Raw genomic sequence first — 25,289 nt, forward strand, 5'->3', positions numbered from 1 at the left:
CTTCGTCGTAAAGTCCTAGAATCCCATAAGGCTTCTGGATTTTATAGGATGTAGGAAACCATGCACAAATCCAAGGTATACATGATATATGAGAAATATCTGAAATAAAGTTTCAAGTATACTTTTATATTTATGCCAAATTAAATTCAGATTTTAGCCCCCATTCTTTTAAACATACATTTAATCTTTCAACTTAAAAGTTTTGTCCTAAAACTTTATAAAATCTAAAAATACAAATTTCTTGGAAAAAAAAGGGTCCATATTATATAACGTGTAATCTTTTCTAATATTCTTCCTTAATTCACCTCAAGTTTCTTCTTATTCTCTTCTACTTTTTCCTTTTCAACCCCCTCATGCACGTACGTAGTGACTTTCTTTCCATTTTCTATTGCTTTATGCGTTCTAAGTACACCTCCGCCTTCATTTTCATGTAATACTTTAACTTAATTACCTATGTTATTTAATTCAATAACATATATAGTGGGTGGAAGCTGTAAGAAGTTGCTGAATAAGAACAAACGTCAATGCACACCGCTGATTGCTAATTATCATGTCTTGATCTTTTTTAATATCAATTAATCGTTGTCAATGCCGACCAATTCCAGCAAATTTCAACAGTGGGGCCGGTTTGCATTGCACCAATATTAATTGACCGTTGATTTAGATCGTGCATGGCCCAAACAAAAGAAAAACGACGACGACCAAGACGAAAGACCATTAATGCTTTTCAGTATTGAAATATGCTTTTTTCGGAGTTGAGTAGACCATTAATGCCTCCACCAAATCATTAATTCCCAAGCTGTACGTGTACATTGTCCAGCAACTTTTCTACTTATTTATATAATTTAGGATCGAATCTCTTGCATTATATTATATATATATTATATATATATATAGATAATTACCATTTACTATAGAGACAACTCAAGAATCTTAATTATATGTTGACGTGGCAATAGGGCTCTCTCTCTAGAATAGTGTGACTAGGGTTTCTGCATGGCTGCTGTCGATAGTCCCCAGGCCATTTTGGCAGCCGTCCCTCGTCTAAGAACCTTTTGCGGATATGGTTCTTGATTCTACGCAATCTCTTCCTGAGGTTGCGGTGCCTTTTCGGCATCATAAAATAATGGAGGGAGAGGTTTGTGTGGTGTTTTCTAAGGATGAAATAGATTGTTCTGCTTTGCCCTTCCAATTTTCTTTGGTCTTGAAGTTTTTACGTAAAAGGCCTTCGCTGGATTGCATCCGTTCGTTTATACGATCACTATGGGGGGTTGTTAAAACAGCCTGTTGTTTCTGCGATGAGCAAGCCGTGCAACGTGTTTGTTTAATTGACGTCTAGAGAAGATTTTTGTCAAGGCATTTGCTAGAGAACATTGCGAGATTGATGGGATCCAGTATAGAAGTTTTCACTAGACAACAGAATTCCAAGAAGATCAAGAGCCAGTGCGTGTCCCAGTTTGGATCAATTTGTCAGGTTTGCCTACGAACTTTTATCATGAGTCTTTCTTGCATAGTATTATTGCATCAATTGGTCGTTTCCTTAAGAGGGACAATGCTACACACTGTGCAACACGTGCTGATGGTGCAAGAGTCTGTGTGGAGATGGATGTCACAAAGGAACCATTGAAGGTGTTCTGGATTGATACGCCAAGGACTCCTCAGAATTTCTACCAAGTTACAGAATTTTGAAACTTTTCCAGCATATTGTATGAGATGTCGTGTACAAGGGCATAACCTTAAGACTGCAAGTGGGAAGGCAAAAAATAGGAGGCTGGGAACCAACATGAAAGGAAAGATAAGGGCAAAGCAGAGCAGAGATGTGTTCGGAAAGAGAAGGAAATTGATCACCCCGTTATTCAAGAGAAAAAAGTGAGGAACATCCTGTAATCGAGGTCCATGAAGGGATGAGTAGCAGAGTTGGTGAGAAGGCTTCTAAGGAAATTTTGAATTTACCAGAGAAAGAGATAGAGCATTAGGAACGGGTTACTATCCATAATAAGGAAGAGAAAAGCCTTATTCCGAGTTCTTCAGTTGAGGAACTTGCACGAAGAGTGGAGGTACCGGGGGGAATGGAGTTGCTGGTGGGGGAAGGAAGGGAGATGGTTGTTGTGGGGATGAAAAATTATGGTACTTCAAATCAATGTTTAAAGGGGTGTTCTGATGAAATTTTTATTTTGGAAGATAACAACAACGCTAACATTGCAACTGGTTTGCAAGATGAGGAGATAGAAAGAAATTATGTTGCAGTGTTGGCCAAATAGGAATAGGAGCAAGGTACAATGGTTGTATTATTGGCAAAGGAGGGAGTGGAATTTGATGATAGAGAGGTTTTGGATCCTCTCGTATGTTCCGACTTTGAAACGGTGGATAAACTGGTTCATTTAGCTAAAGGAAAGTTTGTAATGTTTGATTCTAAGGTTTCTCAAGAAAATAAAGTGAATGAAAGAGGATTGAAGTTAAGGGGATCATCTCAGGTCATATGCAGGCCCATTAAGCTTAATCTATGAAGATTCCTTTTCTATTCTAGAACACTCGAGGTCTTGGTACCTCGCGTAGGCGTCTAAAAAAGTTGATTGATAAGTTGAGTCTGAGAGTGCTTGTTATTGTTGAACCTATGATATGTCAGTCTAGAATTTTGTTGTGGCAAGATCAAAGTTTTGAATTTTATACCGTACCATTTTTGTGGCATAGCCGGTATAAAGAAGGGTAAAGTTTTGTACCAATCAAAATTTCGGCCGTTTTGGCCCGTACTGGCCAATATTTCGGCCTTTGCTTTTTTTTTTTTTTTTTTCTTTTCTTCAAACTGCAATTTCATTTTCTGATCCCCCAATTCAGATAAGACTATTTATAATATATAGTTATATATAATTTATTCATATAAAGACTATTATTTTAGAATATAATTTATATATATTTATATATATAATTTAATCATATATAGACTATTTCGAAAATGTATCGGTATCGAAATATTTCGTTTCAATGTCTTGACCGAAACGGTCACAGGTACGGTATTTAAAACATTGGGTAAGATAAATTGAGATTCGAGAATTGTTGTTCTAGTGGTAATTTAGGTGGCAAGTTATGGATTTTCTGGTCCTAGGACACGGATGTTACAATTGAGGCTATGGGTGATCAGTTTGTGACTGTTCGAATAAAGGAGAACTTGAAGGAATTTATGGTTACTTTTGTGTATGCTAAATGTTTTTATATTGAGCGTTGGCGGCTTTGGAATTCTCTGTTAGATGGAAACATGCAAAACTACCCATGGATAGTTACTGGTGATTTCAATATTATTCGGTTTGATCTGGAGAGACGAGGGGGTAGGCCGAGACCTAATGTTGCTATAAAAGATTTTAACAGTTGGGTGGATTCTTGTGGTTTGTTTGATATGCAGGCAAGTGGACAGATTTTGTCTTGGTGTAATGGGCATGCTAGCCGTGCTAGAAGTTGGGCACGTTTAGATCGGTGTTTTCTTAATATTGCAGCTCTTGATGTATTTCCGGAGGCTCACTTGAAATACTTGTTGCGTACATCTTCTGATCATTCTCCAATGTAGATAATGTTGGAAAGGGAGGTGGAACTTTATGGGTACCCTTCTTTCAAATTTCAGCAAATGTGGGTGTCCCTATGTGACATTCTTTTATTGTGTTTCACAAGCTAGGAATGTTGCGACGTCGGGCTCAAGGTTATATAACCTTGTAGTGAAACTTAAATGCTTAAAATGGGCTCTTAGAATATAGAATAAATAGGTGTTTGGCCGGACCGAGACTAATATTACTATTCTAGAAGCTTGTATTAAAAGCTTGGAGGAGAGTCTTCAAGTCTAGTACTCGAAGGAGGTGGAATTGGACTTAAATACTTCTCAAATAGAACTTTTTGTGTGGATGGAGAGGGAAGAGCAACGCCTAGCACAACAAGCGAAGCAAGGTTGGATACAAAAAGGAGAAGGAAGTAATGCATTCTTCCGTGCAGTTAGTTGTCGAAACCAGAAAGTAGTAAAGGAAATGAGCCTAGATGATGGTTCCACTCTTTCTTCACCTAAGCAGATTCATGATAGGGCCATAAGGTATTTCACTTCTTTCTTGGAAGCTAGTGTTAGGCTAGTGGAACCAAATATTCATGATTTGGTGCAAGATGTGCTGACTCAGGAGGATAATGAGATGCTAAGTCGAACGCCAAGCACGTAGGAAGTCTTTGATGCTCTTAATTCCATTCCTGTTGATAGATATCCCTAAAGATTTCTTTGAAGGCGGAATATGATTGAGGTAAGGGGATCCCATTTCACCGTATCTATTTATTCTAGTGGAAGAAATACTTACTAGAATGATTAAGAAACATGTGGAGTTGGATAAGATTGTTCCGTTTTATCATTCAAGAGGTACCCCGATTGTTTCACACATGCTATATGTGGATGATGTGGTTTTATTTTCAAATGGAGGTAAGAGGTCTATAAGTTCTATTATGAAGGTGCTAAAAGAATATGAAAGCTAGCTTGGTTAAGTGGTGAATAAAAGAAAGTCTTCCATTTTCTTTTCCAAACATATCTCAACAACTCGACGGCATTTATTGCTTCGTAACACTGGTTTCATGGAAGGGTCTTTCCCTTTTATCTACTTGGGGGTGCTTATTGTTTCTGGCAAGTTGTTGACTTCTCATTTTGAAGCTTTGATTAATAAAATTCGGGTGCGACTTGAGGTTGGCAGGCAAGACTTTTTTCCAGTGGGGCTTGGGTATTGTTATTAAAACATGTCATGCAAAGCATTATAGCCCATTCTCTTTCTATCTTGAAGACACCTAAGTTTGTTATGGAGAAAATTTCAAGGCTTATGAGCACCTTTTTTAGGGGAGTGAAAGATGGCAAACCTAAGAAAAACTGGTGTGCTTGGATAGACCTCTGTAAACCGATCTCAGAAGTTAGGGTTGCATGATTTGCATGAAGTGCAGAGTTCATAACACATGAAATTGGCTTGGAACATATTGAATGGTTATTCTCTATGGTCTAAATTTTTTCTCACTAAATATGTTGGGAATAAACATATTACTGTGATCAATCCTCATAAAGGTACAAACTTCTGGCAAATGATCTTGAAGCAGCTTCCTTAAGTGCATGCAAATTCAAAGTGGAAAGTGCAAGATGGTAAAGTGTTTTTTTTGGCAAGATCTATGGTTTGGTGATGCACCTCTTTGTGATAATCAACAGGTCATGGAATTGCCGAATCTGAAATTGGAGGAGTGCTAGTCTGGCAGGTCATGGAATGTGGACCTATTCATTCAACTTGTGGGGTATGAAAAAACAAAGGAGATGATAGAGCAGTTGGGAAGGATAAAAGTTGGAACTAATTTGCTTATATGGCTGTCGAATTCAGATGGAAAATTTTCGACTCGTAATGCTTGGAATTGTATACTAACAAAATGTCTAAATTGTCCATGGTCGAAATGGGTGCGGCACGCGGCTTTTCCAAAAAAAATTTCAGTAACCATGTGGAAGGCAATGCATGCGTGTTTACTGCTGGATGATCGGATTAGATGGGTTGGTATTCCATTAGTGTCTCGTTTTGATTGTTGTAGAGCTCGTGCTTATGAAGATTTTGATCATGTCTTTGCATATGGAGAGTTTGCAGAGCAAATATGGTGCATAGCTTATCAGAGTATTGGCATGCCGTGTATGGAAGGTAGAAACTAGGTAGAAAGGGTTGAAAGTTGGCATCAACGTGGTCAGAAATCATCCAAATCTGGGCAGCTGCTAGGCATCTTGCCGTCCATTATAACATGGAGGATATGGGGCCGAAGGTGCAAGGCGAGAATGGAGGGTGTAGAGGAATTAGTTCAGCAGGTTTGGTCTTCTATTAAATTCTAGGTATCATGAGTTGCGATTAAATTGAAGGATGTTAGTTCTTTTAGTCGACATGATAAGGTGATTTTACGTGGCTTGAATTTGCCATTTGTTCTTGCAAGAGAGTTAACTGTCAAAACAGTTCAATGGTGCCATCCGAAAGAGGGCTGGGCGAAACTCAATGTAGATGGTTGTTCTCTTGGAAATCCGGGTGCATTAGGTGCTCAGGGGGGTGGGAATCCGAAATGATAGAGGTGAAATTTTGAGTGTCTTTGCTGTTTCAACTGGTCATCATTCTAATAATTATGCAGAGTTGATGGGGGCTTTTACATGGTCTTAGACATCTTAATGGGTTGGGTTGTCCGAGGCTTAAAATTGAGATGGACTCTCTTCTTGTTATTAACTGGTTGAAGATGCATCGGTGTGGTCTTTGGTATATGGAGGACTATCGGGACGAGATCCATCGCTGTTTGGCTGGTCTTATTTTTCCTGTAGCTCATGTTTATAGAGAAGTCAATGGAGCAGCTGATGGTCTAGCTAAAAGGGGTGCTCAAGGAGAAACGGGTTCTTGGTCTTCATTGTCAGCTCTTCCTTATTTCATTAGAGGGACTATTAGATTGGATAAGGGAGGTTTTTTTATATGTCAGGAAGTGTAGGAAGTAAGTTTAGCAAGCATGCTGGGTTGGTTTTGTGGTAGTTCGTTATGAATTTGATCTTAGTCTGATCATTTTGTTTGATTCGTTGTTACCACAGTATTTTTTTTCCTCTATCATAACTGAGGATGATCTATAATAAGGAAGCCTATCTTCTAGTTTTTTTAAAAAAAAAAAAAAAAAAAAAACTATGTACTATAGAGTTGTTTTACTCATGAAATTATCATGTCCTCAAAACACAAAACCCAAAAATTTAAAGGTATATATATGTACTCATTTGTTTAAGTAGTTGTCTTCAATTCATGGGAGGGTTACTTTAAAAACAAAAAACAAAAAATAATAGTAAATGCATGCTTGTGAGGATCATTACGAGGGATATTATAAGCTGAGTGCTTAATTTCTTAATTTAAATATGAATTATTCCTCTATCTAATTAGAGCGTTCTTCGTCCATTATAATTTGAATCTCAATTCTTTATAGAAGATTATACAAAAACTAATTTATATCGATATATATATTGCACGGCCACTTCAAGCGGCATCCCCAAGTGGGACATGGGTGAGAGTTAATTAATTGGCTCCAAATCTCTTTTTTTTTTTTTTTTTTTTTTTTTATGTAATATATCTGTTAGTTTTGGAATGCTTGTAGGGGACTTTTATTCCACTGAAATTTGTATCATGTAATCTTTTAGTTTATTTATAAAATACTAAACTTACCTAGAAAAAAAATACATACATATATGTATATATTGTGCGCCCACGTCACTCTTGCATCGCAGCTAACAATCTTATAGTTTAAATGTCTGGACTCTCTCTCTCTCTCTCTCTCTCTAATTAATTGTTGCTATATTTGTTAATTGGAAGAAAATTTCTTGATTCTTTTAGTCTGAGTTATTATATTTTCGAATTAATGTGTAGATTACACCATTTATATTATTTAAATGATAAAATTTAATTTATAAGATTCAAATTTTAAAATTTTACTTCTAAATCAAATTATGTCTATTAGGTACGTTATCCACAGTACACTGGCTTATAAATATAATTTTCCTTTAGAGATCGTTTGGATACTAAGAATATCTCATAATATCTGTGAATAATAGTGAAACAGTTTGAATTAAGATGTTTTATTAGATTTTGAGAAATGAGAGATAAAAAGTTGATTAAGAATATTATAAAATTAAAAAATTATTTAATATAATTTTTGTTTTAAAATTTGAAAAAGTTGTATTGTTTTTTGTGTTTTGTTTAAAAGTTTGAAAAATTTTAATGATTATATGAAAAAATTAAAAACTTGAAATTAAAAAGTAATTTTTTTTTAGTGACGTTTGGAAAGAAAATATTTGTAAATATTTAAGAATAAAACAATTGTGTTATTAGATGTTCCCTTAGTATGAGGGATGTCTACCTTCCGGAGGGATGTTTTAACACTATTTTTTTAGGTTGGTTGTCACTTTAATCTCTGAATTTCAATTTAAACAAATTCAACCAACTTGTTGTGTAAAAACAGTCATATTAGAATAAACAAAACAAAAACAAGATAGGATCGAAGAAATTAATGCATGGAGAGCAACTGGCTAGCTACCTAGCTGTGGAGTAATATACGGGAAAAAGCTATAATATAGATAGTTGGAGCTAGCTAGTTATCTCCACGTTAGAGGATGTGGTGAATTAGCTCGGTCGGTCAACAAAGTTCCAAGTGTTGGGATTATTTTCCAATCCATCTCGATCAACACATGTCATCATGTAGATCATTAAAGAAACATTATCTATCTGCGCGCGCGCGCACATATATATATATATATGTATGTGTTGCACTAGTGAGAATAAAGTAATAAAAAAGGAATCTGCGATTAAAAAAATGGAAGAGAATGAAATCATGAAAGGTTTGTACGTGGATCAAGTACTGCTACCTCCTAATTAATCTGTTGGATGTGGAATATTAATGATCCATGGAGTGGGGTTCGATCGGATGATTTTACACAACTGCACGTACGAGACGTACTGTGAGCTTTGGCTGAGAAGGAAGGCAGCGTCCGAATCGTGTATGGACGGCGCAGTAGTAGACTAGTAGTGAGGTGGCGGCAGAGTAGGCAAAGAGAAAGAGTAACCATTTTACAATACATTTCATAATATATATTATAAAATAAGAATATTTTTATAAAATAATACTACTTTTATAAAATATTTTATAAAAATATCTCTTTTTTTAAAAAATATTACTATATAAATTATTGTAAAAAGTAATATCTATATATCATTTTTTAAATATAAAAATCAAACCAAATCAAACCAAATCAAATCAAACCAAACAGTATTTTACTCGATCCATAGGGATCATAGTACGTAATAGTTACCTCATCGATGGAATTACGTGCAGTATTTGGCTTGACCTAAAATGTACAAAATGATCTAATTAGGCGCAACAAAGAGACTAAAATCTTTTGTTGTTTTGCGCGTGCTAGTCCTCATGTTAAAAATATTTAACATGAGCATTAATAATCAGATCTTTAATTTTTTATGATCTACAATAATAAAATAATGATAGATAAACACGTATATTTTCCCATCAGTTTGATAAAAAAATTAATCTGACTATGAGAAAAAGATCACCCTAGCAACTTAGCCTCACAAGTGTCTCCCGATGGCTACAGATACTCTAATGTTGCAGGTGAGAACCCTTAATCCCTCATTACTATTTATAGACTTCCGACCATCAGGAAATTTAAAGACTTTGTGTCCCATTATGATTAGAAATTGGGTTGTACTTATACTACTATGACTCATCACTTAAGAGATAATAATTAAACTATCTTAAACCCATTAGGATATGGGTGTGTGGGGCATAGAGTTTAAATCAAACTCTTACATTCTCTCACTTGGCCTATACACCCATAATATTTCCCATTCATGGGTTTATTATAGGAATTAACCATACTGCGCAAATTCATTTCCTGAAACCTTTCATAACTTAAAATACATTTCATGAGTTCTGTAATATCAATGTCAAACCAGCTACTAATGCGAGTCATGGTGGTCCTCTGTATATAATCAACAAATTCCATTCCATGTACCACAACACTAGTGACTTAATTTTAATATGATATTTAATTGAGATAATTAAGGCTAATACTGTAATGCTTTGGGTTCACATTCATGTTTATTGTAGACATTATCTTGTCATCATTCATTGATACCATTTAATTTATATATAAAGTGGCAAGACAAGAAAACATAAACAAAACAACTATAATAGATATAATTAAGTATTCAAATAGAGTCAAAACATCTACGAGTTTATTAACATGTTCATATCATAAGACCCATTCTATCAATGTTCTTTAAACTGCTTCGCTACTAGACCCTTCGTTAATGGGTCTGCTATCATAAGCATAATATTTATATGTTCTATGGACACTATTTGTTTCTATACTTCCTCCTTAACGGTTATTTATTTGAGCTCTATGTGCTTGGGACCTTTAGAATATCTATCGTTTTTGGAGAAAAATATTGCAGAGGAATTATCACAATAAATTCTCAGCGGCCTGTTTATAGAGTTGACAACTCCAAGCCCTTAGATAAAGTTCATCAGCCATAAACCACACACAATGGCCTCAAAGCATGCCACAAACTCAGCCTTCATTGTAAATGAAACAATGATTGTTTGCTTCATACTTCTACATGAGATTGCTCCACTAGCCAATAGGAAAACATAATCTGAAGTAGATTTCCTACTATCAAAGCAACTAGCAAAATAAGAGTCTGAGTATCCAGTTACCTCCAAACTGTCAGTTATTCTGAAGGTAAGCTGGTAATCCTTAGTTCCCTGCAGGTATCACAATACTCTCCTTGCTGCTTTTCAATGAGACATCCCTGGGTTACTCTGGTAGCACCCAAGCATGCCAACTGCAAGACTAATATTTGGCCTCGTGCAAATCTGTGCATATATCAAGCTCCCCACAACCAAAGCATAGGGGATTTTTGCCTTCTCTTTACGCTCCCACTCAGTTTTAGGACATTGTGATAGGCTAAACTTATCACATTTTGATATTGGAGTGTCTAGCAATGAACAATTTTTCATGCCAAATCTCTCAATAACTCTTTTTATGTAACTTTTCTGAGACAATCCCATCAGTCATTATTTTCGATCTCTAAAAATTTCGATTCCGATCATAAAGGATGTCTCACATATATCTTTCATTTCAATTTGGTTTCATAAAGTAAGCCAAGATCACTACTAGCTAACAAGATATCATCAACATACAGGATCAAAATTATGAAATTACTCCCACTGACCTTTAGGTATATACATCGATCAACGATATTTTCTTTAAATCTAAAGGCAGTAATGTTATCATTGAACTTTAAGTACCATTGTCGAGAAGCTTGCTTAAGCCTGTATATCGATTATTTAAGCCTACATACTAGGTGATCTTTGTCATTTTCTAAGTAGCCTTCTGGCTGCTCCATATATACCTCTTCATCCAAACTTCCATTTAAAAATGTCATTTTCACATCCATCTGGTGTAACTCTAAATTATAATGAGCCACCAATGTCATAATGATCTTGAAAGAATCCTTTTTAGATATTGGAGAAAATTTCTCTTTGTAATCAATGCCTTATTTATGAGTGAAACCCTTGGCAACAAGTCTGGCCTTATATCGTTCAACATTGCCTTTTGAGTAACGTTTGGTCTTAAAGATCCATTTACAACCGGCTCTTTTACTCCCTTCAGGCAATTTAACGAGATCCCATACTTGATTCTAATCCATGGATTTCAACTCTTCTTTCATGGCATCGATCCATTTACTAGAATCACTTCCCTCTATGGCTTGTGAAAACGTTAGTGGATCTTTACTTGTCTCAATATCAAATTCAGATTTCTGGAGATACACCACATAATCTGCCAAAATAGCAGGTCTCCGATCTCTCTAAGATTTGCATAAGATAACCTGTTCTAGTGACTCCGAACTTGGTTCATTAGTGGTATTATCATTCTGAGATGGATGATCATTTACTTGTTTCAATGTATTATCGTGATAATCAATTAAATGAACTATTATCTTTTCTGAGGATGTAGGTATAGGGACATATACCTGTACTTCCTCAATGATCACATTTCTGAGTTCAATTCTCCCACTGATCTCTCCAAGTTCACTGAATTTGGCATTTTTTGTTTCCATCATTCTCAGACTATTATTAGGACAATAAAACCTATACCCTTTGGACCTTTCTGGGTACCCAATGAAGTACCCGCTTATTGTTCTAGGATCCAATTTCTTTTCATATGGATTGTAAAGTCTCGCTTTGGCTGGGCAACCCCAAACATGCATGTGCCTTAAAGTTGATGTCTTACCAATCCATAGCTCAAAAGGAGTTTTTTGGAACTGACTTACTAGGAACTCGGTTTAAGATATACATTGTTGTCTTAATGGCATCACCCCACAATGATTTGGGTAAGGTAGAATTGCTTACCATACTTCTGACCATATCCAATAAGGTCCGATTACGCCTTTCAGCAACATCGTTTTGCTGTGGCGTACCGGGCATCATGTATTGTGCAACTATGATACACTGTTCAAGAAGTTTGGTGAATGGGTTAGGGTTACAGTCCGATTCGTCATACTTTTCATAGTATTCTCCACCTCGATCTGACCTGATAATTTTCACATTTCTATCTAACTATCTTTCCAACTCCATGAGAAATACCTCAAGTATTAAAACAGTTTGAGATTTCTCATGTAGCAGATAGATGTATCCAAACCGTAAAAAATTATCTATAAAGGTGATAAAATACTTGTCTCCACCAAAACATTCAGTGGAGAATGGTCCACATATATCTGTGTGAATTATTTCAAGAAGCTCCGTATTTCTTGTGGCACATTTCTTAGTATGTTTGGTTTGCTTTCCTTTAATGCAATCCATACACACTTCAAGATTAGTAAAATCAAGATGCGGAAAAATCTCTTCTTTTACTAACCTCTGTAACCTTTCTTTGGATATGTGCCCCAGTTTTTTATGCTACAGGTCATAAGAATTTCCATTCATCATGTTTCTTTTAGTTCCAATACATGTTTCATGGTGTTGGGTATATTTATTTTTAATAAATGTATTATCGAGGCAAAGTCAATAAAGGTCATCGGAAAGAAATCCGGAACCAATAGATAAATTATTTCTAAATAAATTGAAACTACCATTATGGAACGAGAATAACTACCAGTATCTAGTCTGGATAAGGAAATCAAATTATGCCTCACAGAAAGCACATATACTGTGTTATGAATGTCTAAATAATAACAGATACTCAAAACCAAATGAAAAGTTCTTATGGCTAAAACTTCAGCCTTATTCTCATTTTCCATAAAGATAAATCGCACACTAGTGTTTGTGTTTGGCTTGTAAGGTATCCCCTTCTTTTCAAACTAAGCCTTATGTCTTGGACACTCAACTTTCATGTGTCCGTGCTTCCCACAAAAGTAGCATTTGCTACTGTTATACTGAACCTGATTAACTTTCTCAGGCTGCTTTCCTTTCGGTGGTCCAGTTCGTTTCATTTTGCCATAATGGTGCCTTTTCTTTCCAACTTCTTTAATCACAAAATTAGCAGAGTAATGTCGTTATTGTTTCAGTCTCGCTTCCTCCTGAACTACCATACTTGCCAACTCATTCACAAACCATTTATCTTTAAGGCAGCAATATTTTTCATTTCAATGATATGCTCTTGCATTCCCTTAGCACCATCATATTTCATGATGGTAAGTCTAGCCATAAGTGACCCTGCTAAAGATTTATCTGCGGACCGAAACCTCTCATCAACATTTTTCAAAAGGATTTGAACATCCTCAGTACTAAGGAGTGAATTTTTTATATTTTTGGCTATAGTCATTTTCATGAACATTAGATTCAGCCTGTTTGATCTCTTCCACTGTTTAGATGACTCTTTCTCATCTCTGTTACTACTCTTAGTGATGGGTGGTGGTTTTGGACTCATAAGTAATGAGTCTAGGTCAAGGATTCTTAAAGTGAACCTGACTCTCTCAACCCACTCAGAAAAATTAGAGCCATTCAAAATAAGAATAGATGAAGTCTGTGAGTGTAGTGATATAGGTACATTTACTGTAAGAAAATTTTGTCACATAATGCTTTGAGTTAGACACTTATAAAAAGTAATCAGAATTTAAACAATTATGAATGAACTAGTAGTGTCATCAAGACGCTTATTTGGAAGTAGATTTTGATACACAAAGTGTTCTCACCAGTATTAAATTCTGTGGATGAACTAGTTGTATCATTAGAATTCTCTTTTGGAAGTAAATTCTGACATATAAAGTGTTCTCTCAAACCTTACTTTTGATGGATGAACTAGTAGTGTCATCAAGACCCTCCTTTAGGAGTAGATCTTGACACACAAGATGTTCACTCCATCATATCCTCCTTACTATGGGGTTTAATAATTTATCACTAAAATTAAGAAAATCTTGTACCTTTAGACAACCAATCTTTTATTAAATTTTGATATAAATCATTTGTCCTATATTGGATAAACAAATATACATAGCATAATAATAAGAGTCAAAATAAACAATTCATACATGTATTTGATAATAACATGGACATAAAATCTTAATATACGTATATACCAATAATAATATGTATAAAATTTAATATATGTCTTTAACAATAATAACATGCATAAAATTTAATTTAATACATGTATATACCAATAATAACATGTATAGAAAATTTAATAAAATTTAATATATATATCTTTAACAATAATAACATGCATAAAAGAAAAATAGAATTTCAGATTTTTTTTATTTTTATTCTTTTCCGAGCTGGGCCACAGCAAGGGCCTATTACCTCTCACTCAGGCTGGGCCAAATCCCACATCCCAAGCCCTTTACAAGTCAAAAGAAACTCTAAGGGTTTCTTCTTCTTCTAACTTTAGCTTTGCAGCGCTGCAGTAGTGGGAAAAAAGAACAAAACTCCATTCGGTTCGGTGCAATGGTGGATGTCGCCGATGAGGAAGAGACGGTGGATGGTGTCCCCAGCCTCCTCCCGCCCCCGATGTCCACCTCCGCTTAAGGTTCCCCCCTTTTTTTGGTTCTTAATTCTTACAGCAACATCGTCGTGCGTCGCGGCTAGTGGGCTTTAAAGCCCACTGCCACCATCTCAGAGGCGTCGTGGAGGAGGTTCCCAATTTCCTCCCAGCACCAACAACCCTTACCCTCGCAGGGCTTCACAATCGGGCAAGGCAGTGCCAATTCTGGATTTCACAATCCCTCTGCACTGCCTTTTACACTGCCACTTTACGCCGCCCTTTACATGTTTGAGCCACCAGCCAACACAGCGGCTCCACCATATATACACGACGATTCCTCAACCCCATTACCCAACACAGATACAATACAGATATAATATAGTCAGAAATAAGAAAAAAACAAACTTCAAAAACCCGAAGCACTTGGCAACTCATGGTTTCTCAACTTTCTCCTCCATCATTATACACAACACATTGACACAACAATCGGTTTTTCAATTCCTCAACACGCATCAACGTAAACAATATACAATATATGAAATACGCCCAATCACATATGCAAATTATAGTAACAGGAGAATTAGGTACACCAAATCCGAAATACATTAACGGTTGTCTGTGTATCGTTATTTCATATAACACAAAATCAATGTTTAAAACATCATCAAAATTTCTCTCTCAGACCGTAAAACCAATATTTTTAATCTTTCGCAATATGATAAAATCACAATACACGAAAGCACATATTCACTGTATATTTTATCGAGATCATAAAAAATCTATAACCTGGCTTTGATACCACATGTTAAACATTTTAACATGAACATTAATAATCGAATATTTGATTTTCTATGATCCATAATAATAAAACAATGATAATTAAACACATACATTTCTCCATTAGTTTGATGAAGAAATTAATCTGACTATGAGAGAATGATCACCCTCGCAATTTAGTCTCACAAGTGTCTCCCGATGGCTAGAGGCACTCTAATGTTGTAGATGAGAACCTTTAACCCCTCAGCATTATTTATAGACTTCCAACCATCAAGAAATCTAAGGACTTTGTGTCCCACTGTGATTAGAAATAATGTTGTACTTATTCCAATATGACTCATCACTTAAGAAATAATAATTGAATTATCTTAAACCCATTAGGATATGAGTGTGTGGGGCATAGAGTTTAAATCAAACTCTTACACCTCATTGATGTCAAGAATATTTTATGGGGTTGTTTTTAAAAAAAAAAAAAAAAAAAAATGAAGTTTCCAAGGCAATACCATATTTGACCAGACTAGCTATGGATGAAAGACCAACAGACCACTTAATCATCTTTAATAATAGACATTAAAAAATTAAGAGGATGCTCGATCCCTAGAGTACTCCATAACCTATAAATATATATATATATATATATATATATATATATATATAAAAGATGAGAAGTGCTATAATTATAAACAGATCTAAAAAATAATAACACAAACTAATCTTATATAATACATTAAATCTATTTTACAATAAAAATAATTTTACAATTTAATGTATTATATTAAATTACATTAATTTGTGAGTTTACTTTTATAAAATCTCTTTATAGCTAAAATATTTCTATTGTTTAATAAACTATGATATGGACCCATCTCAATAGCCTTGTGTGTAGATAGACACGTAAGATAAATTGTATATCTATCTTTTTTCCGATCTTCAAATTCACATAAAAACTTGAAAAGATCTTGATATGTATGTACTCGATTAGCTAGGTGCTTGGTCCATATATAGGTGTTGCTAGTTGGTTTTGGTTGGTGTACTCTGTGTGATGCTGCTAATTTTGGGACCCTGATCTGCTGCTGGATATCTTGATCATGTGTATATTTCTGTTGCCTAAATAGAGTAACAAAAAGCCATCGATACTATTTAATTTCCATTTATAATATTGTGATATTTAAACGCACGCGTACAGTCATAAAAATGGATTTATAAATGACAATGATCATAGAAATTCAAGCTTTAGACTTTGTTGTACCGAATCTACCGATAGCATTATTATGGTAATCATTTTAATTACCTTATTCAAAGATCTCTTACTTCCCAGACAAAGATATTTCATTGAATTCCAAAAAGAAAGTTGAATCTCGATCGACTTTCCTTCCACCAAAGTTATATTTGGTAAGTTGTATTAATCATGTCATTCAACGGTACCTGTCAACTGGCCACTTAATTAGAGTACTCTCATTGGTTTGGCTAAAATCTAACTTTAACTAAATTTAGCTAACAAGACATTTAAGACACCCCACATTAATTAATTAGGCATCGTGTATATATAAATTTAGACATTAACTACGGTAACTCACAAAATATGTGGGTGTACAGTAACTTAGCCAAACACTATAATATTCATTTCTCACTCCTCTCACCAAATTATATGTAGGTGCTTTTTGTAATTAAGAAAATTGTTTCGATTTATTATTATTAAATATAAAATGTGATAAAAAGAAATTAATTAGTTAATAGTAATTAGAATATTAATTATTAATTTAATTAGAATATAATTATTATTAATATTAATTTAATATTTAGTTAATGTGATAAATATTAATATTAATTTAATTAGAATATAATTATTATTAACATTTAATTGGTAGAACTACAAAATGTGATAAAAATAAATTAAATAAAAAAATTATTAAATTAATAATATTTTATTATTATATAGAAAGTAAATCTAATGTAGGGATTATATTTGAATGGAATAGACACATGCAAACTCCTGCGATATTAGCTAAAATTTGAATTTGCATTTGACCAGTTTAATGAGAATGCTCTAAGAAATTAAACGGAATTGCAAATATTGGCTTGACCAAGAACATAATTAAAGATCAAGGCGCAAAAGACCAAAATCTTTTCCTGATCATCTAATGCTTAGGAAAGTTGTTTAAAGAACAGCAACAATGACAACAACTATAATAAATGAAGACTCCATGGGAATATTGAATTGCAATATTTGACTGGACTAAGACATGCATGCACTGGCATGCTTCTTACTTTTGCTTAATTTCGTGCACCTTCTTGTTTCTACCTCCAGTAAAAACTAGGAAAATGAGTCCCACCTAGAAATGATTTTTTTCCATAGAGAAATAATGTAACTACAAAGTAAATTCACAAAGTAATGCAACTTAATCATGTATTATGTCAGATTATAAAATTATTTTTATCATAAAGTAAATTTAACAGATAATATAAAATCATATCAATTTGTAAGTTTAGTTTTATATAATCACTTTGTCTTTGCATCACTTCTCTTTCTCATATTCATTTCATGTCATCAGATTCTAGAATTGAAAAGTTATTATATATAGAACTTTTCTTGTAATTGCCAAAGCGAGTTTACACTGATGTACACTTGCAGAAAACTTTCTCCCTAAATTTTGTCGTATTTCTAAAGTAGACTAGACGAGCTCATGTAGTGGGATTGATTGGATTTTCTTTGATCATTTCCTCAGATCTTTTATGTGACAAAAGTAGTTAGACTAAATTTCTATATTAGTTATTTCTTACCAAACATTTAATTAGTTAAAAAAAAAAAAGACTTGATCGTATTGTGAGTCGTGACTGCATGAAAAAGACTTCCTTCTGGAGGATCGACTTTATTGAAAATAGATGACAATTTAATTAGCCTCATACTAACATATATATTATTCAAAATTGTCACATATATAATTTTTTACCTGTGTTGATGCATTTACTGCATTCTTTGATGTGTTGTATTCCACTAGTTTGAGACAAAGAGGTGACTTTCCTTGGAAGAAAATTTGGTGGACTAAGGTCTTTCGGAAAACTGTGTTCTCTGTTTGGATAGCATCTCTAGGAAATATTCTCACAATGAACAATATGAGAAAAAGATTGTCTAGATTGAATAGTGTTGCATGTGTAAGAGGAGTGTGAAGCCCATGGATTATCTTTTATTCTATTGGAAGTTGGCTGTTTTGTGGAGTGACTTTTTTAGTCAGGTTGGTTTGGCTTGGTCACGTGCACGATAAATAATATTGAACTCTTGGGGAGGGGTAGGTAGTAGCCCACAAATTGCAGCAGTGTGAGAAAATGGTTCCTACTAGCCTCATCTAATGTATCTGGAGGGAAAGAAACCATATAACTTTTGAGAATGGTTTGATCTCGTTTGTTTTAGCATATAAAATAAGATGAGATGAGATTAAAGTTAAAAATTGAATAAAATATTATTAAAGTATATATTTTTAATATTATTTTTATTTTGAGATTTGAAAAAGTTAAATTATTTACTTTATTTTGCGTAAAAATTTAAAAAAATTATAATAATTAATAGATGAAATGAGATAAGTTGAAATAAGTTGTGAAAACAAACGAGGTGTGCTCTTGGGTTTTGAATCTTTCACGCCTTTTTAATGAAATTTTATTACATCAAAAACTTTTTCTTTTTTTTCTCTGTAGCTTGATTTTCGTTACTATGTATTTGCAAGCGCGTCTTTTGTCGAATGCCATAGCGACAATTCCAGGTGAAAGCATGTTTGTCAGTGTGTGATGCTTCCTAGAGTCAATGCTTACCTAGATCTTGTTTTCGGCTTACTTTTAGAGAGGCTTTGTTGAGGCCCATGCAGATGATGGTCTACTTGAAATATTTGGTCTAAAGCAAGGATGGCATTTATCATTCGTCATGGTTGAACTCATCTCTGCCAAACACATCGCCAAGGTACTGCTTCTAATTCAATTTTCTTTTATTATGGTTTATGCTATTATGTCAAGGTCTGACTATCAAATGCTATTGTTAGTTTATGAATCCAGCACCGGTCAGAGTGTTTACAGCATTGGCATGTGGAAATGACACAATAATTTGAACAATATGATTCATGGGATATGTAGCTTGACATTTTCTGTAAATAGTTGGAGTGGAGCTGCTGACATGGCAGCTCTCCCAATTTTGTATTTCTTCACCTTTTCTCCTTAATTATCAGGGTGCTTTCAGATTTTGCTGATCGAGTATCATATTTTATAGTTGAGTTCTCCTTAATTATTAGGACAGCAAAGCGCTATGTATTATTAAGTGATATTCTTACCTGTATGTGAAACTCAAGGTTAGGGTTTGAGTCTTGACTGCATGCCTGGCCTTATGTTTCAAATCGTTATATACTTGGATTGGCAAAGTAAATCCTAATTGCTTAGTCCAAATTGGAGCTTAGTGCTAAATGGAAATGATAAATACTGTGATAAAATTATTCTTGCTTTTGCCATTGTGATAAAGGATGATGATTGAGCTCTGTTAGTCCAATATTGGCACTTATGAAGTTTCATCTGGTATTAGGCTGCAGCTATTCGATTGGAAGTTAGAGGTGGAGAGTGGAAAGATGCATATATGCAGATGGATGGGGAGCCGCGGGAATAACCATTGAGCAAGGACTATTCAACGTTTGTGGAAATTAAGAGGGTCCCTTTTCAATCACTTATGATTGGTGGAGGGTGACTATATCGTGGCTTAACTCCCATTTAGGTATGCTCAGATTCTTGTAAAGTAGGTATGTTACTTGAAGGCTTGTAATTTTCATTTAGGCGCTGCAGTTACGGTGTAATTGCTTGTTGTATCAATTCCATTGTTAGTCAAAATCCTATTCATTCCTTTTTCTTTCTAGTTGTGAAGACTAGCTTACTATAAGCGCAATTGTTGTTCGTGGAATGTCCTAGTTTAGTATATGTTGACTAATGGATAATAAATGGGCACACTGTTTGTACTCGCAACAGTTGGAATTTGCGTTTGATTTCAAAATTAAATGTAAGGGAGTGGTTTTACCCTATAATTTTTTGGTGTTTCCTTGTGAATGCAACTCATGGTTTCCAGCAGAGCGAGAAGTTTGAAGTTGGAACTTGAAATCAAGGCTAAGCAAAATGAGGGGTTGGGGCATTTAACATCTGTCATTATTTATGCTACTTAGTTTGACATTCTTTTGAGGGATTGGGCAACTCTCTGAATCCATGTGTTCGTACGTGCATGCGTGTGTATGGATACACTAATATTAGGAGCAAAGGCAGCCCTAAGGATCACATGGTTTATTTAATGTATTACTCACAAAAATAGTAGTACTTTATGTTCATAATAAGTTATTAGAAACATCCACAGATGTATCACCATGCCCTAAAGGAAAGATTTCATCATCATCATCCTCGACTACAGAAACATTGTCTGCTGTTTCATTAAATGTCCTTGAATGGTTGTGCACATCATCTATGCGATGGGAAGCTCCCAAACCTTCAGGACTCATTGCAGGATTTGGTGTGGATCCATTTGTACTCAAAGGTGGTGAACATTGATATTCCAGGTCGAAATGCTTTACGAATTCAACAAATCTCAGCCAAAAGGATCCTTCCGAAGGGAGATTGTTTGAAGCTGGCCAGTGTAAACGAAGGCACCTGAACACATAGATCAAGAGGGAAGACAGGGAAGCCACTCCTGTTATGATGAACAGGCCCCCAAAGCTGTACACACCAAGACTAGGGGAGTTTGAAGGGATGATTTCAGGACCTAGATCTTCGCATGGTTTTTGAGGTGCCAAGTACTTGCGCCTAATTCCCTTCATTTTTTCTTTATCTTCGGTGACATTCAAGATTGCTCTTGACATGTAAGAGACTAGAGGGGATCCAATCGGGAAGGCCTGAAGCAAGAAAGCAAAAGATTCCATATAGCACTCGTAAGAAATTTCGATAGCATCCACCACTCATACTCAACACAATATTTGAAGCGATTTCATATATTAATTATTTAAATGAAATTTTTTTCTCATCAGCAGTTATTCACATTCCATATTCCATGCCACATCTTATGAAAAATACCTTCATGTCGCCTATGAAAAACATCACACACCTTATGAAAAAGTTATAAGTATAGAGTGTAAGAGTGAATAGTGACTGATGCATAAAATTTTTCTTATTTATAGAGATAACTACTTAAAATGTATCACGTTACGTCAACTGGGGATGATAAAATTTAGAATGAGTGAAGGTGGTGATGAAGAGAGAGAGCGACTCACAAAGCCAAATCCGTCAGTTTTGTAGACTGGTCCAGCCATAGTATACTTGGAGCCATACTTGGCAAGGAAGATCTTAATATAGGGGATCTCATCAAAGATAGCAGCAACCCCACCATTTTGGCTTCCACTTGACAATGCTTCATGATATTGCTCTGGGGTTGAGTAAGGCTTCAACTTGGACTCGTCAATATTTAACTGTTTTACGAGAAGACCTCGGACGAAGGAATCTTTATGATACCCTACAAAGTAACCATTCCTTTTGATCTCTGTTACATCCACAAATGCAGGCTTCAGTTGTTGTACTGTCAACATTGAAGCCAAGCTTGCAGTGTAACTCTGTGTTAGTATGAGCACCACAAAAAGCCATATGATAAGCACCAATCTTGACCAGCTATTCATCACTCTCTCCCCTACGTACAACAGCATACAAAATTGTTTAGACTTGCTTGGAAAAGGAATAATTTCTTTTGAAAAGAATATTAATTTGTAGTGGAAAAAGAGAATTTACTATGACCATAGATGAGCGTGGAGAGGGAGAACCAGAAAATCAGGCAAATAGTTTTTTTGGGGGAACCACTAAAGTCAGGGTTTATACGGTGTTCAAGAACCCATATCACCAAACCCGTGAAAATGGAGACAGCCACGATGATTAACCAAAGATCCCAGCTTAGTGGCTTTAGAAAAATCCATATATTTTCCTTCTCATTATTTTTCATCAAAACTGCCATTGACACGCCTGATTCTGAGTATGGTAAAGTAAAATCCACATATAACGAGCGATTAGCCACAATTGTTACGTCTCCAACCACGGCATCGAACTTCTGCAACATTTTTGAGAGAGAACAGATCATTATCATTACATATATAGCTATATATATATATATATATATATATATATATATGAAATTACACATCAAATAACCATGTAATTAATGTATGAAAGCTAGCTAATTAATGGTCACCTTGAGTTTGAGTTGGTAAAGAAGGTCATCGTAAGTCCCAGCACTAGTCCGCCCATTTTCATTCACGTACGGCACAAACTCATGTCCAAGGCAAAACGGTAACAGATCCATCACAGCAAGAAACAATTCAATTGAAAACCCTGATATCTTCGGCTTACCGGTATGAGGATGCCATTCCACTTTTACAAATTGATTGAAACCATCTCTTATTGGAACCCCGATCCTCAACCTTTTTGGCTGATCTGTTGTGTCTCCTGGCCAGATTGGTTGCTTGAGTTTGTCCTTTGATATCGAGTATGCTACTTCACCATGATGAGTGTCATCTAATTCTCGTGAAAGTCCTTTCTTTGGAGTCCAATATCCAATAATCCTCTCTGTTTTCCCTATAATATTGAATATTTCAAAGGCTGATGCTTCTAATTGTCCCTTGACCAGATGAAAATCTCCGCTTAGTCCTTGAAATCTAGTGGTTAGAATTGCGTTCAGAAGCCTTGGACCCATTTCAGAAATTCCAAGAGCTGCAAGATCAACTTTACATTTGCTAGCATTATTTTGCTTCAAGAAACTAGAACGCTCTATGCCAGCCTTCTCCACCGCCATTGCCAATGCCCAAACAGTATCATATGCCCATAATCCGAACAGGTTTAATCCAGGAATAGTCTTATATGTTGGTTTTCCCGAGGTGAAATTGCTTGTCCGTCTTCTTTCAAAATCTTCAAGATCTTTTGACATGGATACGTACGACCTGACTCCCAAAACACCTTGCATGGAGTCCATGATTTCTAAATCCAGAGGATCAAACAGACCAGATAGCCCTTCTGTGATTATCCATGCATACCCTTCACTCATCATTCCTGCATTCTTTACACCAACAAAAAACTTTGATCCAAGAGAAGCAGTCATATGCACGAGGAATATTCTCGTTTGCATTTCCTTTAATTTTTTAAGCTCCTCCAAGATATCGATATCTTTTGAGAGTGGGGAAATGACACTTCTGTAAGGCACACGGACGTCAACTTCATGGAATGCATCTGTCACGTATGGGATTAAGCCGTTGCCATAATCCGTGTCTTCGTAGATGGGTATCACTTCTTGCCAGCCATACGCCTGAATTAAGGCCATTATGGCTTTCACTTGAGCTGAATCATTTTGGGCTGTCCGAATGAAAAATGGACTTCGGTTTGGGGAAAGAGAAGGACTAGTGGCTGAGAAGGAAAGGATAGGAACTTTAACCTTTTCAGCAATATCGACGACGAACTTAGCTTGTGATGACCTTTGAGGTCCTATGATGGCATGTACTTCTTCGTTCTTCATCAAATCTAGAGCTGCATTCCATTTGAAAAGTTAGGATCACAGTGTTAATTCCCAGGGAAAGAAGTTCCTCTTAATTAGGACCTAGTTATATACTTGCTATAATGCGCTTTCTTGGTTTGTTTAGGATTGCATGTATGAAATTTGTCCAAAATGCAGGAAACAATGGCGATGAAAGTAAATGCGTTCATGGTAGCTGCTCCAAACGTACGCTGTATACATAGCTAGGAAGTACTTGAATATTTAAATTGTGATTTTTTTTTTTTTTTATAATTTGGGTGACCAAGTACCATTATTGATTTTGTATCGCCTGTAGCTCTTAATTAGTACCATACTCATGTAGGACTAGGGCAATTTTATCCGCATAGGAACTATATATATGTGCCAACTCCTCCGCAAATGAAAACATGCATCATGTATAAAATCAGATCTTACATGAAAATATGAAGTGTATTCCGGTAAATCTTCTTTTTGAAAGGAAGAAATGCAATAAAACTAGCACTTTCGATGCTTATTTCAATAGAAAGCTCGGTTTAATCGACAACCTAGCTAGAAGCATGTGTTTGTACTTCTTTAAGGAAATATATCGATACAGGACCACACAGCACTACAAGCAGCAGTGGCATCTGACTCCGTATAAGGGGGATTAAGCTCTTAAAGTACTGTACCTTTTCTGGAGGTCGAAGACCGCCTAGACAAACACTGGCAGATTTTTAAAAAATAAAATAAAAAAGGGCAACTAGACCAGAGGTCGGGAGCACTTCAAGATCATCAGGGGCCAACTCAAAATAAAGTTCCTGCAATGGCAGCAGAGATTTCAGGACGTGTGTGAGTATGTGAGAATATTATATATTGTTACCTGCACATGCAGCACCAACAACATCGCCCCTAGAATCCCGGGTGAAAAGAGCAAGCCTGGTTCGATAATGGGCATTCACTGCATAAAAATCAGAAAGCGCCATAAATATACAGCTCTCTGCCAACTCTCCCACCGTGGAGTTCAAATCAAGAACTACTCCCACTGGTATCACCGCTGCGATGCACTGTTTGACACAAGAGTTGAGCAGGAAGAACAGGATGAAAGAGGCCGCGAGGTGCTTCTGGCTTGCCATTTGTCAACCTAGGCTCAAAGGACCATGCAACACGAAATAGTTTGGTGATATATATATATATATATATATATATATATATATATATATATATAGACCTTGGATTTGTGGTTTCCTATATCCTATAAAATCCAGAAACCTTATGGGATTCTAGGACTTTACGACTAAGGCCAAGCTGTCGTGCATGCACCTAATAGTGACATGGCCACCTATTCTTTCAGATGAAGATCGCCAAAATCGCGTTGTTTCCAGGTCCACGTACGAACCCCAAAATTCTGTACGTTTTCGACGTCCTTATTGTACTTGCAAAATCTTTAACTGA

The 25,289-nt window shown here is 35.5% G+C and overlaps 2 protein-coding genes across 3 annotated transcripts in view; one reads left to right on the forward strand and one right to left on the reverse strand.

The window, feature by feature from the left end:
- The window catches only part of LOC121260989 (diacylglycerol kinase 4-like), a 37,201-nt gene extending 16,194 nt beyond the window's left edge, over window positions 1–21,007 (forward strand). Inside the window, exons 11-13 of one of the 2 annotated variants that reach the window (XR_005939813.1) lie at window positions 19,143–19,259; window positions 19,869–20,054; window positions 20,878–21,007. Coding sequence is in view for 1 of the 2 variants with exons in the window: in XM_041163120.1 (XP_041019054.1) it covers window positions 19,143–19,259; window positions 19,869–19,949 (198 nt within the window). In the remaining variant the exon portion in view is untranslated. Of the gene's footprint in view, window positions 1–19,142; window positions 19,260–19,868; window positions 20,293–20,877 lie in introns of those variants that run through there. The other variant, XM_041163120.1, reaches the window with a different exon arrangement.
- LOC121260292 (glutamate receptor 2.3-like) lies at window positions 20,650–24,970 on the reverse strand. The gene is made up of 5 exons (XM_041162119.1): window positions 24,718–24,970; window positions 22,548–23,872; window positions 22,094–22,406; window positions 21,586–21,995; window positions 20,650–21,210 (listed from the first exon to the last, which is right to left on the reverse strand). The coding sequence occupies exons 1-5, from the start codon at window positions 24,968–24,970 to the stop codon at window positions 20,650–20,652; spliced, it is 2,862 nt and encodes a 953-aa protein (XP_041018053.1).
- Between the last annotated feature and the right edge of the window lie 319 nt (window positions 24,971–25,289).

Source organism: Juglans microcarpa x Juglans regia, chromosome 4D (genome assembly GCF_004785595.1).
Source record: "Juglans microcarpa x Juglans regia isolate MS1-56 chromosome 4D, Jm3101_v1.0, whole genome shotgun sequence".
In the NCBI taxonomy this organism is placed as follows: domain Eukaryota; kingdom Viridiplantae; phylum Streptophyta; class Magnoliopsida; order Fagales; family Juglandaceae; genus Juglans; species Juglans microcarpa x Juglans regia.

Coding starts and splice junctions, on each gene's coding strand:
- LOC121260292 (XM_041162119.1), bottom strand. CDS start 24,970: ATGGCAAGCCAGAAGCACCTCGCGGCCTCTTTCATCCTGTTCTTCCTG. Junction 23,873..24,717: donor TGTTGGTGCTGCATGTGCAG/GTAACAATATAT, acceptor AATGGAATGCAG/CTCTAGATTTGATGAAGAAC. Junction 21,211..21,585: donor AAACTGACGGATTTGGCTTT/GTGAGTCGCTCT, acceptor TTCTTGCTTCAG/GCCTTCCCGATTGGATCCCC.